The sequence below is a fragment of the Schistocerca serialis genome, chromosome 5 (genome assembly GCF_023864345.2).
Source record: "Schistocerca serialis cubense isolate TAMUIC-IGC-003099 chromosome 5, iqSchSeri2.2, whole genome shotgun sequence".
Lineage (NCBI taxonomy): Eukaryota > Metazoa > Arthropoda > Insecta > Orthoptera > Acrididae > Schistocerca > Schistocerca serialis.
Genome location: NC_064642.1, coordinates 313,143,690 through 313,158,119, shown reverse-complemented (window position 1 = coordinate 313,158,119; position 14,430 = coordinate 313,143,690). Strand labels below are relative to the sequence as shown.

The following is a 14,430-nucleotide window of genomic DNA, read 5'->3' as shown; positions in this document are numbered from 1 at the left end:
TTTTAAATTTGCATTTTTTAAATATAGTTTGAAGACATTCAGGTCTCCTACTGAGATAACTGAAGTCTGGCCTGGTATTTGGATAGCAAACTTCATTTCTAAATATCTGTACAACATGATTATCTGATATGCACTTGCCACTGCAATGAGTTCACTCACCACTGACACCTGAGTTTCCTCTTCTGCTCAAGCAATAGTATTTTCAGAACCACGTGTAGAGGTAAACTATGCCAGAACCTACTAAAAATAGGCAGATGGTTGAGATACAATGTAATTTATTGTTTGTCATTTGTCTGCTATCATGTTTTGATTACTGTACCCAATAGTTGTTTTTAAAGCTACACACTGGAGAAATATAACTGGTCATCTCTGGCAAGTTCCACTAATAAATTTTATATTGGCGTGGCTTAAGTTTGTGTGTTCCAAGGTTACACCAACTTTTTTCGCTTCATGTAATTGTATCACAAAGTCTGCATAATGATGCAAGTATATCAGCTTAAACTTAGCTGATTCTGGAGGCTTTAACTCAAGTCACTTCATAAATTGGTTCGGCACATACAGATCACCCATTAGCTTCTTAGTGGCATGTTTTATTAAATAGTGCAGTTCCAAGCAGTCTGAAAGAAAAACAGTTACTAACAGTAAAATCAATTGGAAGAAAGCTGTCTGTGGCTATAAAAGGTGTCAGTACCGTGACATCACCGATGTTCACTGCCAGAAATAACTTATTTGTTTTTCAGTTGCTATTATATAGATTAACGTTATTTCCAAGAAATCTTCCATCCAAACATTTGAAGTTTCGGTAAGCGCTCTCAATGGTTTTGCTGCTTTCATTATTCTATTTAATGCTCTTTGCCGGAACACACTTTTGTAACCAAACAAGTACTTTTAACTAGCAAATCCCGTAGTCAAAGCTGCATACACGTCGGTTCATGATAACCCATAACTTTTATAATTCTTTTACCTTCAAACATGATTAATCCTGGATCTTCTAAAACAGGTACACACGGTAAATTAGAAATAACAATTAAATTTTGATTGCAAAGGAGTCTAATGCAAAGGAGAACACCTGGAGATAATCACCATTGATTTACATACCTTGTTTACAAATTTCACCAGTAACAACACACTCAAACCTACACAACAAATAATCCACAACACAAAAAGAAATAAACTTAAAAAAATGACACGCAGAGCCGCCAACATGAACGAGATATACTATGTATAACGCCTCCGATTTAGCATGAAATTTCCCGTAGCTATCAAATCATCCTAAATTACGATGATCTTCTGAAGTGGAGTCACTAAAACTGTGAAACAGTTTTTAAATATGTAGGAAATAGTAGAAAATGACTCTGACATAAATGACTGTGCGGTTTCCAACGAAATCTGAATAATTTTCAGTTTAAAAGATGGGAGCAAATGATTTACTTGTAAGAGTTTGCTGTTATTTCGGAAAATTAGCATCTCAGATTTGAAAATAATTTTCTGCTTATTTTTCTTCTCTTTTTTGCGTTTCCAAGTAAAAAGTACCTCATTCGTTCAATAGATGGCAATGTGTCAACAATGATGTGTTATGGCTGCCGTGAAGGCTATTCGATGTTCTGCGTAGGATTTAACGAGGTATTGGTGCTATGTTGTCGTTATTAAAAGCTAGTTGCCGATGCAAATCCCGTGGAGTATAATCATTTTTTGAAGTTTATTGTTGTCTGGCTATAGGCAATTAGTAATTTCGGGTTACATCAGTTATCCTCTGGTGGTAGCAGAAACAGTGACACTAAGCTTAAAGTCATGAATCCTTCCCTCAGTAAACTGTTGAACAGCAGTTCAGGAGGCTGATGTTAAAGTAGTCATTATAGTGACAATAGAACTTACGTTTCAAAAATTATTTGAAGATGTGACAACTATAGAAGACGAAAATATCTAATCAGAAAGAGAAACGCTTTTCGTACTATTGAGTGGAAGTGAATATGTTGAACTAGTTTTGTGTTAACATTTTCGAAGTTTAAAGTGGTGTTTGCTGATGCACAACAACCTGATGGGAAGTTGATGTTTGTTAAGTGTATCGTATTTGTTGTTATGACAACAACAGGTTTATGAAGAAGGTATTATAGCATTTGTCACAACTGAACTTACAGATTTAATGCTAGGATAAAGTAAAGTGGGTTAGTGATCGGTAATGATCATTCTGACTTGGTAATAAATTACCTAAGTTCAGTGCATTATTTTGGTTTTTAGCTTCAGAGTTATGTCACTTTGTAGTTTGCTTTAGCCATAACATATCAATATTTCTGTGTATAAAGCTAATCGAACAGACTTTCTTCCCCTGGCTTTCAGTAAAATTCGACTGTACTTCAAAGTTTACTTTACAGTTCTTCGAGACGTCGGAAAAAAAACTTTCCGTAATGTCTTACCACATAGACATATGGTGAATTTGTCAAAGTTTAGGAGAGCGAAAGGAAAATAACAACAAAAATTAAACAAACAACAATTAATGTGTAGTCTTCAGTAATACTAGCAGGCAGAGCATCTACAACTTTTATGAGGGGGGTGAACTAGGCAATTTCAATTATGTAGGTTAGTTTCATTCATGAACTGTAAAGTAAACACTAAAAATAATAATGAATAGTACCATAAATCATGTTTGTGTTGGGCCAATTAACAACGTTTTGCATGATTGTAATGTATTATTTTAAAAGCAACTACTATATTTTTTGTTGCTTTTATATTCAATCTTTGTAATACTTTTTAAACTTCAGTAATGATCTGAAGCGGAAGTCTGTTCCTCATGTATTAAATAGCTTATAGAATGTCATTTTCACTAGGCCTACTTTGATTCTAAAATCCATATTGAAGATCGTAACAACAATATTGGTGGTTCCTGTAGAAGAATTTAATGCTTTATCGTAACATTAATATTGTTGTTACTCCTATAGAAGAATTTAATGATTTATCTCAGTCTTATAGAGGAAGAATGTGATACTATGAGCTGTTTCTCTGCACTGGCATGTGCATGCAAAAACAATTCTGGGAGTTAATTTTAGTTGTTATTCTGTTGGTTATGTGGAGTGATCTACTTTGATAAGTTGTTACAGTAATTCGTGGCATTGTTCATCTCATTCATCATAATTAGGCATTGTTTGATTACATTTTATTTCTCATTGTATAAGTATGTGGTTCATGACATCCATTTTCTGAAGTACAGAACCACAAATACCTTCATTATCCCCCATAGTTGTGGTGGTTGGTATTACTTCATACCTTGTTACCTAGACCAAGAACATGGTGTTTATTTATTGTTTACACACTGCACAGATTCATTTCAGCATTTACATCTGAATGTGGAGTATTTTAGATGTGTAGTTGAATGCCAGATATCAAGTAAGTACCCATTTATATCAAGTAAGCCAAAAACAAACACAACAATACTTGATAAGTGTATTTATATGTGAAAAGTGAAATAAGGAACACATTGGCAGGCCAGGTGTTATACTACTAAGCTGATGGTGGTATATAGTCTACAGGGTGTCTCAAAAATCCTTAGGGACAGGTTCGGTACACTAAAACAATAAATGTCTTGTAAACAAGGGCTCTAAAGTGCAGACCTTAAAAGATAGGAGAACTTGTTGCTCTTTACTCCGATGGAACATGTTTCTCCTACTGCAAGCTCTTTGCTTTTCATGTTCTGGGAGAAGGCAGTATGGACCAAAACAAAAAAAGAGTTCTGTTAAACATGGGCTGTAAGATACATACCTTAAGAGCCATGAGCTTATGTTCAGTAGAAGAGATTTTTTCACGCTATTAGAGATGAACACATGTGCGCTCATAGCTCTTAAAGTATGCATTTTAGAAACCATGTGTACTAGACATTTTTGTTCTTGTTTTGGCCATTACATCTTCCTCCCAAAATAAGGAAATCAAAGATCTTGCAGTAGAAGAGGTCTATTTCAGAAATTTTTTACTTATTTCTTTGTAAGGAACCTGTCCCTAAAGTTTGTTGGGGGAGGGGGAGGGGACACCCCCTGCATATTACTGTAATGCACATACAGATTACATAATTAAGTGACAATAACCAAATACTAATTGTTCATTCTAAGAAGTTTTTCGGCTGATTGAGTGATGGGATTATGTAGTTAATTAACATGTTCCCCGGACCACTTTGCAAGATAGATTGTAATGATTGTGGACTGAGTTATTTTACATTCACATCTTAAATTAAATTACATTGTACATAGAGTTACATTCCAAACATTTCTAAGTTTTTTTCTACAAAACAGAAAAAAAGTATACAGATGAGTTAATAATTCGTACCCACCATCTTTTCCACTTTACAGTAATGAAATTTTATTCTGTGGAATAGAGGGAGTTGTCAGGAAGAAGCTTTCTCAGTTTGTTTTCAAATTTTATTTTGCTGTCTGTCAGGCCTTTTATATCAATGGGTTAATGATAAAAAAAAAAAAAAAAAAAAAAAAAAAAAAAAAAAAAAAAAAAACAATTTATTTCAGCATTGTGCACCTCTTTTTGTGCTAAAGACAACTTTAATGTAGAGTAATGAATGTCATTTTTCCTTCCAGTATTGTAATTGTGTACATCATTGTTCATTTTGAAATGTAGTGGTTTGTTTATAACAGACTTCTTCAGGGAACAAATATACTGTGAAGTCCAAATTTGCAACTCCTGAAAAAGATGTCTATAAGTTCATTGTTGGTGACCACTACGTATTATTCTAACAGCACGTTTTTGGGCAATGAGCACTTTCTTTCTTTTCAGAACATTATTCTATATGACACTATTGAAAGAAAATATCTCAACTTAATGACTTGGCTTTCGCCAAGATTTGCATGATTCTAAGTGGAAGCACTTGCATAGAAGTGGAGAGAGGCCAGGGTTAGACATATCGCCAATGTCGAGATATTACAAATGGAACCCATTCTCATCTGGACACGGAGAGAGATCGAAGGCAAAGTAGAAAACTGCAACTCACTTAGTCACGCTCCTTGTGTAGGACTGAAGAGATATCAGAGTTAGTTGTTTTAGGAATTCCTAATTCGGTCCCAATTTAAATTCTTGTCCGTATAGACTCGTAAGAATTTTGAAGTGCCCATTGGATTTAATGTTTCCTCACCTGCTTGCTACACTTATCATTGGTGTAGTACCTCTAGATATGCATAACTGAATATGCTGTCTTTTTAAAACTGAAGCTGAGACCATTTGCAGACAACCAGTCAGTGACACTTTAAGAACTTCGATTAGCATTTTTTCAGCTTCTATATGAATTCTTGAATTGATTACAATGCTAGTATCATCTGCAAAAAGAACTTATTCTGCTTGTTATATACTAGGCAGAAGGTTGTTTATATACACGAGGAACATAGTGGACCTGAGATTGAACCTTGGGGAACCCCACAATTGATTTCTCCTCAGTCAGAATTATGTCCCTGGAGCATATTGCATGAATTACTGAGTACAACTTCCTGCACTCTTTTTATTAGATATGGCATTATCCATTGGTTGGCTAGACTGTCAGTCCTGCAAAACATCAATTTAGCTAGGAGAATATTGTGATTCACACAGTCAACTGCCTTAGGGACATTGCAGAAAATACCAACTGGTGCCTTTTCATTATATAATGCTTTTAAAATCTTGTGAGTGAACATATAAATGGCATTCTCAGTAGGGCAAGAATTCTGAAACCCAAACAGCTATTCACTAAGGATACTCTTGTTGCTAAGGTGGGATACTGTTCTAGAATATACCACCTTCTCAAAAAGTTTGGAGAATGATGTCAGCGGTGATACAAGTCAGTAGTTAGTTACATCCCTCTTATTACCTTTCTTAAGGAAGGGTTTAACAAAAGCTTATTTCAGACTCTCTGGAAAAATGCCTTGAGTTAATGATGCATAACATATTTCAGATAAGACTGTGCTTATTACCTGGGAACATATCTTTAGTATCCTGGTGGAAACACTATCAAAACCAGGTAAGATTTTATTATTGAGAGACTGTGTAATTTTCTTAATTTCGGAAGGAGAATTGGTGATACATACATGACTGAATTTTATGAAAGCTACATTTTCAACATACAGCTGTGATTTTAGCCTTGAAATGTTTGTTCCTACACTTTATGCTATATTTAAGAAATGATTATTAAATGCATTTGCTGCCTATGACACGTCATTTATAGCCCTTCCATTCAGTCCAGTAGTGACGAATAGACAGAAGTCAAATGACCTCAGTCAACATTGACAGCTCCCATGGTGCAGCCAACCAAGTCAACCTTAGTAACGTAAGGCGTAGTTTCTGTTCGTCTGTGTACTCCAACAACAATATGTAACTTGCAGAGTTAAGGATCATAGATATTTATTATGTAACTGAGTTTGAAATGGTTTAAGTTTATAGATACGATCTATGAAGATACTGTGTGAGCACAGTATTGAAAACTAAGGGTGGTACCAACTGGAAACAAGTGAGTGGCCACCAAAAGTCACAAACTGTCTTCAGACTTTTGTCCAAACACAGCTGCTGCATTGAGAATCTGCATAGAGTGAGTGATTAATATAGCGTCTCACAAAACTTTTAGAGTGAGAATTAGAGAGAAAATAGAGGATGATACAAAAGTGAGTGTTCAAAGCTACGAACAAGCTATCAAAAAATTTTTTTTTTTTTTTTTGTGCTGGAGACTTGTGCATACAGGTTACTTCAATTTGTTCAAATGGCTCTGAGCATTATGGGACTCAACTGCTGAGGTCATTAGTCGCCTAGAACTTAGAACTAGTTAAACCTAACTAACCTAAGGACATCACAAACATCCATGCCCGAGGCAGGATTCGAACCTGCGACCGTAGCGGTCTTGCGGTTCCAGACTGCAGCGCCTTTAACCGCACGGGCACTTCGGCCAGCTACCTCAATTTGTCTTAGAGTTTTAATTGTTGCCAGTGTCCGAATTCACACTCAAGCCATTGAAAATTAATATTTCAAGTAGTATGAGGTCTTGAATGACCAGAGTTTGTGAGGTCCTGGTTTGTAAACTGTGTGTGCTTGTAAAAGTTGATGACTTTTTGCATAAATGTTAGTGGAGTGGCAGTATCTTGATATACAGCTGTCATTCATGTTTTGTATGATAAGCTTACCAGAGTGTACAGTTCAGGACTGAGTGTTGAAAAATAGTGTTGCTCATAACAGGGATTTACTGATGTAGTTAATGTAGAAAGCAGCAGGGTTTTGTGTGCCATTGAAATGGACAGTTTTGACCCTACAATATCACCCATCTCATTTGAGCCAAATGGTCATTGTAATGGCAGAAATAACGTGCGCGCACCAACTTGGGCCAGAATGTAACATCACATGGGATGCAAGCCGCAGTCTGAAGGAGGTGGGGGAGGGGTAGTAGTATACAGGTGGGGAGAGAGACGAACGCTGTCTTGACGGAGTGTGCAGGGACTAGACTGCTAACAGGTGCAGCGTCAGGTGTGGGGCAGGGATTTGGGGAAAAAAAGGAGCAAAAAAAAAAGAGAGGAGTGGGGAAAGACAGGTGGATGCGGTGGATGGGCAACGAAACACCACTTTAAGAGGGATGGGAAGTATCTTGAACTGTGAAATGAGAGGGTCATCCTACCCGAGATACTTCCCACACCTCCTAAAGTGTTGTTCAGTCACTCACCCGATCTCCACTACATTCTAGTTCATCCCCACTCCCAATCCCAACCTGTTGCCACAAGGATCGCATCCCTGTGGAAGTCCCAGGTGCAAAACCTGCCCAATCCATCCATCCAGCACTTCCTATCCCAGTCCTGTCACAGGTTTATCCTACTCCATCAGTGGCTGGGCCACCTGTGAAAGCAGCCATGTTATTTACCAGCTGTGCTGCAATCATTGCACACCTTTTTATATTGGTATGACTACCAACTAGATTCACTACCTGAGCCATCAGGATCCTTTCCTCCATCACCAGTTTTTCTGAACTATGTGTATAGGAGTTACTCTTACAACACATTCTCCACCCCTGTACTTGTCTTGGCCTCAATCTATGGTAACAAACTGTCCCCAAACTCTCCACCCAACAGTTTCCACTCCCTCTGTTCTATCATCTCCTCCCCATTCTCAGCTCCCAACCTGTTTATTTGCAGTGTTCTGTGAATGCATCTGCCTATGTTCCTTCTTTTTTTCCCCACCTCACTGCTCCATAACTTCCTGATGCTGTGTCTGTTAGCAGTCTAGTCCCTGCACACTTCACCAGACAGCATTCATCTCTCTTGTCACCCATGCACTACTAGCCCTTCCCTGCTCCCTTCAGATTGCTGCTTGCAAAACCTCTTTCTCAAATATTGTATCTGCTATTATTCTACACATCTTTTAATTTTACTGCTTTTTGGCTGCTGAGCTTAAGAAGGGGTTGCATTAAATAAGATATTCTGTAAATGATGTAGGCTGTGTCAAATCTGTGTAAATCCACCATAGGCCTATAAATTGAATGGTTTCTGATAAAAAATATGATTGTGCCTCTCTTGCTTTACTCATTACAAAGGATCTTAACGTTTCATTTATTTTCACGGTTACATAAAGAAACTGAAGAAATATTAAACAGTGTCCTCAAAAGTATCATTGACTGGTTTTCTGAAAATGGTCTTATTCTTAATTTTAGAAGGACACAAAATATTCCTTTCTACATGTCTTGGGGTACTACACCAATAATAAGTGTAGCACTTGATGAGGAAATAATAAATAGGCTGGACACTTCAAAATTCTTAGATGTCCATATTGATGAGGATTTAAACTGGAAAAATCACATTTTGTAACTACTAAACTACTTAGTCCAGCCACACTTGTACTTAGAATCAATGCAAATCTGAGTAAGAGACAAATCAGTAAGTTGCTATGTTTTCATTCTACAATGCCATTTGGAATATTGTTCTGGGGCACCTCATCTTTAAGAAAGAAAGTCTTCATTGCTGAAAAACCTGCTGTAAGAATATTATGTGCTGCTCACCCATTATCATCTTGTAGACATCTCTTTAAGGAATTGGCCATTCTTTCTACTGCTTCACGGTATATTTATTCCCACATGAAGTTTATTATAAATAACCACTACGGTTTGAAAGGAACAAGTACATAATTGTTATACTAGAAGGAAATGGCTTTAATTTTTCCACATTAAGGTTGTCTTTAGCACAGAAAGGGATCCACAGTGCTGCAACTAAACTTTTTGATAGCTTACCAAGTGAAATAAAATGTCTGACAGATAGTAAAGTAAAATTTGAAAACAAACTAAAAAAAGTTTCTCTTTGTTAGCTGCTTCTGTTCTGTAGGGGAGTTTCTACTACTGTAATGTGTAAAAGGTGGTGGGTAGGAATAACTATATATATATATATATATATATAATGGAAGGAAACATTCCACGTGGGAAAAATTATATATAAAAACAAAGATGAGGTGACTTACCGAACAAAAGCGCTGGCAAGTCGATAGACACACAAACAAACACAAACATACACACAAAATTCAAGCTTTCGCAACAAACTGTTGCCTCATCATGAAAGAGGGAAGGAGAGGGGAAGACGAAAGGAAGTGGGTTTTAAGGGAGAGGGTAAGGAGTCATTCCAATCCCGGGAGCGGAAAGACTTACCTTAGGGGGAAAAAAGGACAGGTATACACTCGCACACACGCACATATCCATCCACACACACAGACACAAGCAGACATATTTAAAGACCTTTAAATATGTCTGCTTGTGTCTGTATGTGTGGATGGATATGTGCGTGTGTGCGAGTGTATACCTGTCCTTTTTTCCCCCTAAGGTAAGTCTTTCCGCTCCCGGGATTGGAATGACTCCTTACCCTCTCCCTTAAAACCCACTTCCTTTCGTCTTCCCCTCTCCTTCCCTCTTTCCTGATGAGGCAACAGTTTGTTGCGAAAGCTTGAATTTTGTGTGTATGTTTGTGTTTGTTTGTGTGTCTATCGACCTGCCAGCGCTTTTGTTCGGTAAGTCACCTCATCTTTGTTTTTTTTATATATATATATATATATATATATATATATATATATATATATATATATATATATATATATATATATATATATATATATATATATATATATATCTTTGTGTGTGTGTCACAATGTAGGTAAGCTACTGGCTTGCAGTAAATTGTGGCACTACAAGACAAAATGTTTCAGATCATGTTAAAAAATGGTTACTAAAAGATCTCTTAACTTAAAAATGCCTTAATTTTTGTAAAGCATAACTGTAACAAGCATACAAAATTAATAGCTGTGTCTTGTAACATTATTACATGTTTTTGTCAAATTACCCCAAATTATGTATATGATGGTGTGGACATGTACAAAAAATAATTAGAAAAATGTTATCAATATGCAGAACAGGCAAAGGAAGCGTTTCTGAAGAAGAGAAATTTGTTAACATCGAGTATAGATTTAAGTGTCAGGAAGTCGTTTCTGAAAGTATTTGTATGGAGTGTAGCCATGTATGGAAGTGAAACATGGATGATAAATAGTTTGGACAAGAAGAGAATAGAAGCTTTCAAAATGTGGTGCTACAGAAGAATGCTAAAGATTAGATGGGTAGATCACATAACTAATGAGGAGGTACTGAATAGGATTGGGGAGAAGAGGAGTTTGTGGCACAACTTGACGAGAAGAAGGGATCGGTTGGTAGGACATGTTCTGAGGCATCAAGGGATCACCAATTTAGTATTGGAGGGCAGTGTGGAGGGTAAAAATAGTAGAGGGAGACCAAGAGATGAATACACTAAACAGATTCAAAAGGATGTAGGCTGCAGTAGGTACTGGGAGATGAAGAAGCTTGCACAGGATAGAGTGGCATGGAGAGCTGCATCAAACCAGTCTCAGGACTGAAGACCACAACAACAACATGCAGAACAGAGAAGAAAGTTTTTTAATTGCATTTAAGTTGTGGTAGTTTATCCCTGTTCAGCAGTTTTTCATCAGTTCAAGACTTAAGAAATAACAGTGTGGTTATTTCACTCTCAGTGCTTGGTACAGTTCCAGTGAAACCACACAATTGAATGACATATTTTATCATTTGAAATTATTAAGTTAAATAGGCACTACAAATATTTTCTTCAGTATCTTATTTAGAGCATACTGCATGCTGACACAAAGTACCAGTTGAAATGTGATTTGATGATGAATTTCCATGACTGACTGAAACTGTTGACAACTTGCGTCTGTGCCATTGTAAGTTGGTGTGAAGTTTTATAAGTAGGTTTTCAAAGATTTTGGCCTTTTCTTCTGTGCTACAGAAATATAGTGCCTGTATTTTTTGGTACCATGTCTTCATGTATTTTTGGTGCCATGTCTTCATTAAATCTGATGCTGTTGGCTGTCTTACATTATTTCTACTTTTTGCACTAGGATACCGAGGTATGCGGTTTGCATTTGGTGATTTTGAGAGGACTAGAACAAATCGCCTGTGTCCATAGTCCATTTTTGAATTGTTTCTACTACAAAGTGGGACTATATTTTAAGTGCAAGTGTACATTATTTTGATGACAAGATTTGCAGGTCCTGAATATATTATTTTTAATGTTGATACTACCATTAATAGGTATTCTTAGTAAGATAATTTCTAGGAATAGTGGCTTGCTTCTAACTTTAAGATCATTATTGCCTATCTAATCCTGATTAGGTAGCTAGATTGACACAACTGTAGTGACTTACATTACCAAATGATTTTCACAGCAACTGATATGTTAAACAAGTAGTGAATCATGAGAGTTCGTTTTCTGACAACAAAAAATTGATCAGAATTAATTATCCCACTGTAGGGTGCAAAATATTGTCCTGTCACTGAGTAATAAAAGCAATTTTACTTGTGAGCAGACAGTTTTCTAATTTTTGAAAATAACATAATTTGGTTCTAAAAAATCTTTATCTTTCTTATAGACAAAATATAAATGAGTTTATTATATTTGGATTAGAAATGTGGCCCCCATTCATAGGTATAGTTGTGTAGTTTTATTAGACTCGGCGAATGGAGGGTCTGTTGCGTAAGTACTGTGCTGACACAAAGGCTAATGTCAACAGACAGTTAGTTATTCAATTGAATATACTGTAGTGTGTGTTATGGAACTGCTATTCATTCATGACATTATTTTCATCTGAAATTGTTGACCGCATCTCTTTTAAAAAACACAAGAAGTGTCAAATTTACTCTTTCCTCTTGGACATTTCTTTCTCATTAGTAGCTTTTCAGCTAGAAGTCCAGTGCCCTAGTGTTTCTAAGAGGTTGCACAGTAGGAAAGACATTGAAGGAACAACTTTAAAATCCATTTTTGGCCATCTATATGTGGATTTTCCGTTGTTCCTGCCTGTTACAGAAGGTGACAGCCAGGTTGGATTCTTTGAAAAGGACATAGCCAGTTTCTTTCACCATCCCAGCCCGGTTAGAATTTATTTCCATCTCTAATGACTTATTCAGTACACAGGATATTAAACCCAAATCTTCCTTCTCATCATTTTTGAACATAAAAATCAAACATATTTTAGAACAGCATATCTCGTTTCGCAGCAGTCTGAGACTTTCACATACTGTTTATTTCAGTGTTCTGCAGAGTGTGTCGTACTTCCAGCATTGGACACTTGCATACCATTCCATGTATGCTGTCACATAGCAGTATGCTAAAAGATTATTTTTTATAAATGTTTCATCTTTCATTTTTTTTCGTTTTTACTGATAATTAGCTGCAGACCCTTAGGTTACTTGTTACATACCACTGCTATTCTTGACCATCCATTGGCATTTAATATTGTAATCTTGTTTTACATCCCTTTCAAAATTGCAATAAATCAACTAATGACATCCACCTTCCAAGAAGACACAAGTAACATCTCTATCTTACAGTGTAACTTGATAAACAAATGTTGTTGGTTTTTTCATTTACTCATTATTAAAGGCTCCTTCCCATTGCATTCATGTATCAAGATGGGAAGAGTGATTGTTTAAACACTATTGTGCTTATTGTAATGAGAATAACTGACCTTGTCCTTGTGATCTCAATGGGATGATGCATAAGGGGTTATAATATATTGGTAGGTTCATCACTTAAAGCTGGACCTTGAAACTTTGTAACTAGGCTTTCTGGAGATAGTTTGCATTTATCTTCAAGCATTTGTCAGTTTAGCATCTCTCTGACACTCTTCCACGGTTTAAAACATGTGACCATTGTGCTGCTGTTCTCTGTATATGTTTAGTATTCCCTCTTAATCCTACACTCATGCTCATAAATTAAGGATAATGCTGATACATAGTGAAACAATGATCTGGTGGGTGGTTTGTGGGTTTAAATCACCTCTGGGTATGACCATGCAATGCATTTGACCTGCAGTTGTCGCACGGTGGCGCTGGCAGCAGTCAACATATGCAGAAGTGTGTTGGTGCATGACAGAGTACGGTGCAGCGAGTAAGTGTGCAGACGTTTTCAGATGTGCTAATGGTGACTGTGTGTTGAAAATAGCTCAGAGAACACATATTGATGACGTTGTGAGGGGTAGAATACTAGGACGACTGGAGGCTGGTCAAACACAGTATGTCGTGCCACAAAGTGTGATCTCAAGAGTATGACAACGATTCCAGCAGACAGGAAACATGTCCAGGTGCTGCAGTATGGGATGTCCACAGTGTACACCACCACAAGAAGGTCAATATCTCACCATCAGTGCCCACATACGGCCACAGAGTACTGCAGGTAGCCTTGCTCAGGTCCTTACCACAGCCACTGGAACAGTTGTCTCCAGACACACAGTCTACAGACGACTGAACAGACATGGTTTATTTGCCCGGAGACCTGCAAGGTACATTCCACTGACCTCTGGTCAGAGGAGAGCCTGTAAAGCCTGGTGTCAAGAATACAGTACATGTCATTGGAACAATGGTCCCAGGTTATGTTCACGGACGAGTCCAGGTATAGTCTGAACAGTGATTCTCGCTAGGTTTTCATCTGACGTGAACCAGGAACCAGATGCCAACCCCTTAATGTCCTGGAAAGGGACATGTATGGAGGTTGTGGTTTGATGATGTGGGGTGGGATTATGATTGGTGCACATACACCCCTGCATGTCTTTGACAGAGGAACTGTAACAGGTCAGGTGTATCGGGACGTCATTTTGCACCAGTATGTCCGGCTTTTCAGGGGTGCAGTGGGTCCCCACCTTCCTCCTGATGGATGATAACGCATGGCCCCACCGAGCTGCCATCGGGGAGGAGGACCTTGAAACATTAGATATCAGGTGAATGGAGTGACCTGCCTTTTCTCCAGAGCTAAACCCCAGCGAGCACGTCTGGGATGCTCTCGGTCGACATATCACTGCACGTCTTCAAACCCCTACGACACTTCAGGAGCTTCGACAGGCACGGGTGCAAGAATGGGAAGTTATACCCCAGCAGCTGCTCGA

At 37.5% G+C, this 14,430-nt stretch overlaps 2 protein-coding genes across 2 annotated transcripts in view; one reads left to right on the top strand and one right to left on the bottom strand.

Moving 5' to 3' along the window:
* Positions 1-1,242, bottom strand: part of LOC126480869 (suppressor APC domain-containing protein 2) — a 108,906-nt gene extending 107,664 nt beyond the window's left edge. The window contains exon 1 of the mRNA XM_050104247.1: positions 1,099-1,242. Coding sequence (XP_049960204.1) covers positions 1,099-1,206 — 108 coding nt within the window. The 5' untranslated portion in view covers positions 1,207-1,242. The remainder of the gene's footprint in view (positions 1-1,098) is intronic.
* Positions 1,243-1,629: 387 nt separating this feature from the next.
* The window catches only part of LOC126480868 (roquin-1), a 231,080-nt gene continuing 218,279 nt past the window's right edge, over positions 1,630-14,430 (top strand). The window contains exon 1 of the mRNA XM_050104246.1: positions 1,630-2,105. The gene's annotated coding sequence lies outside the window, so the exon portion shown is untranslated. The remainder of the gene's footprint in view (positions 2,106-14,430) is intronic.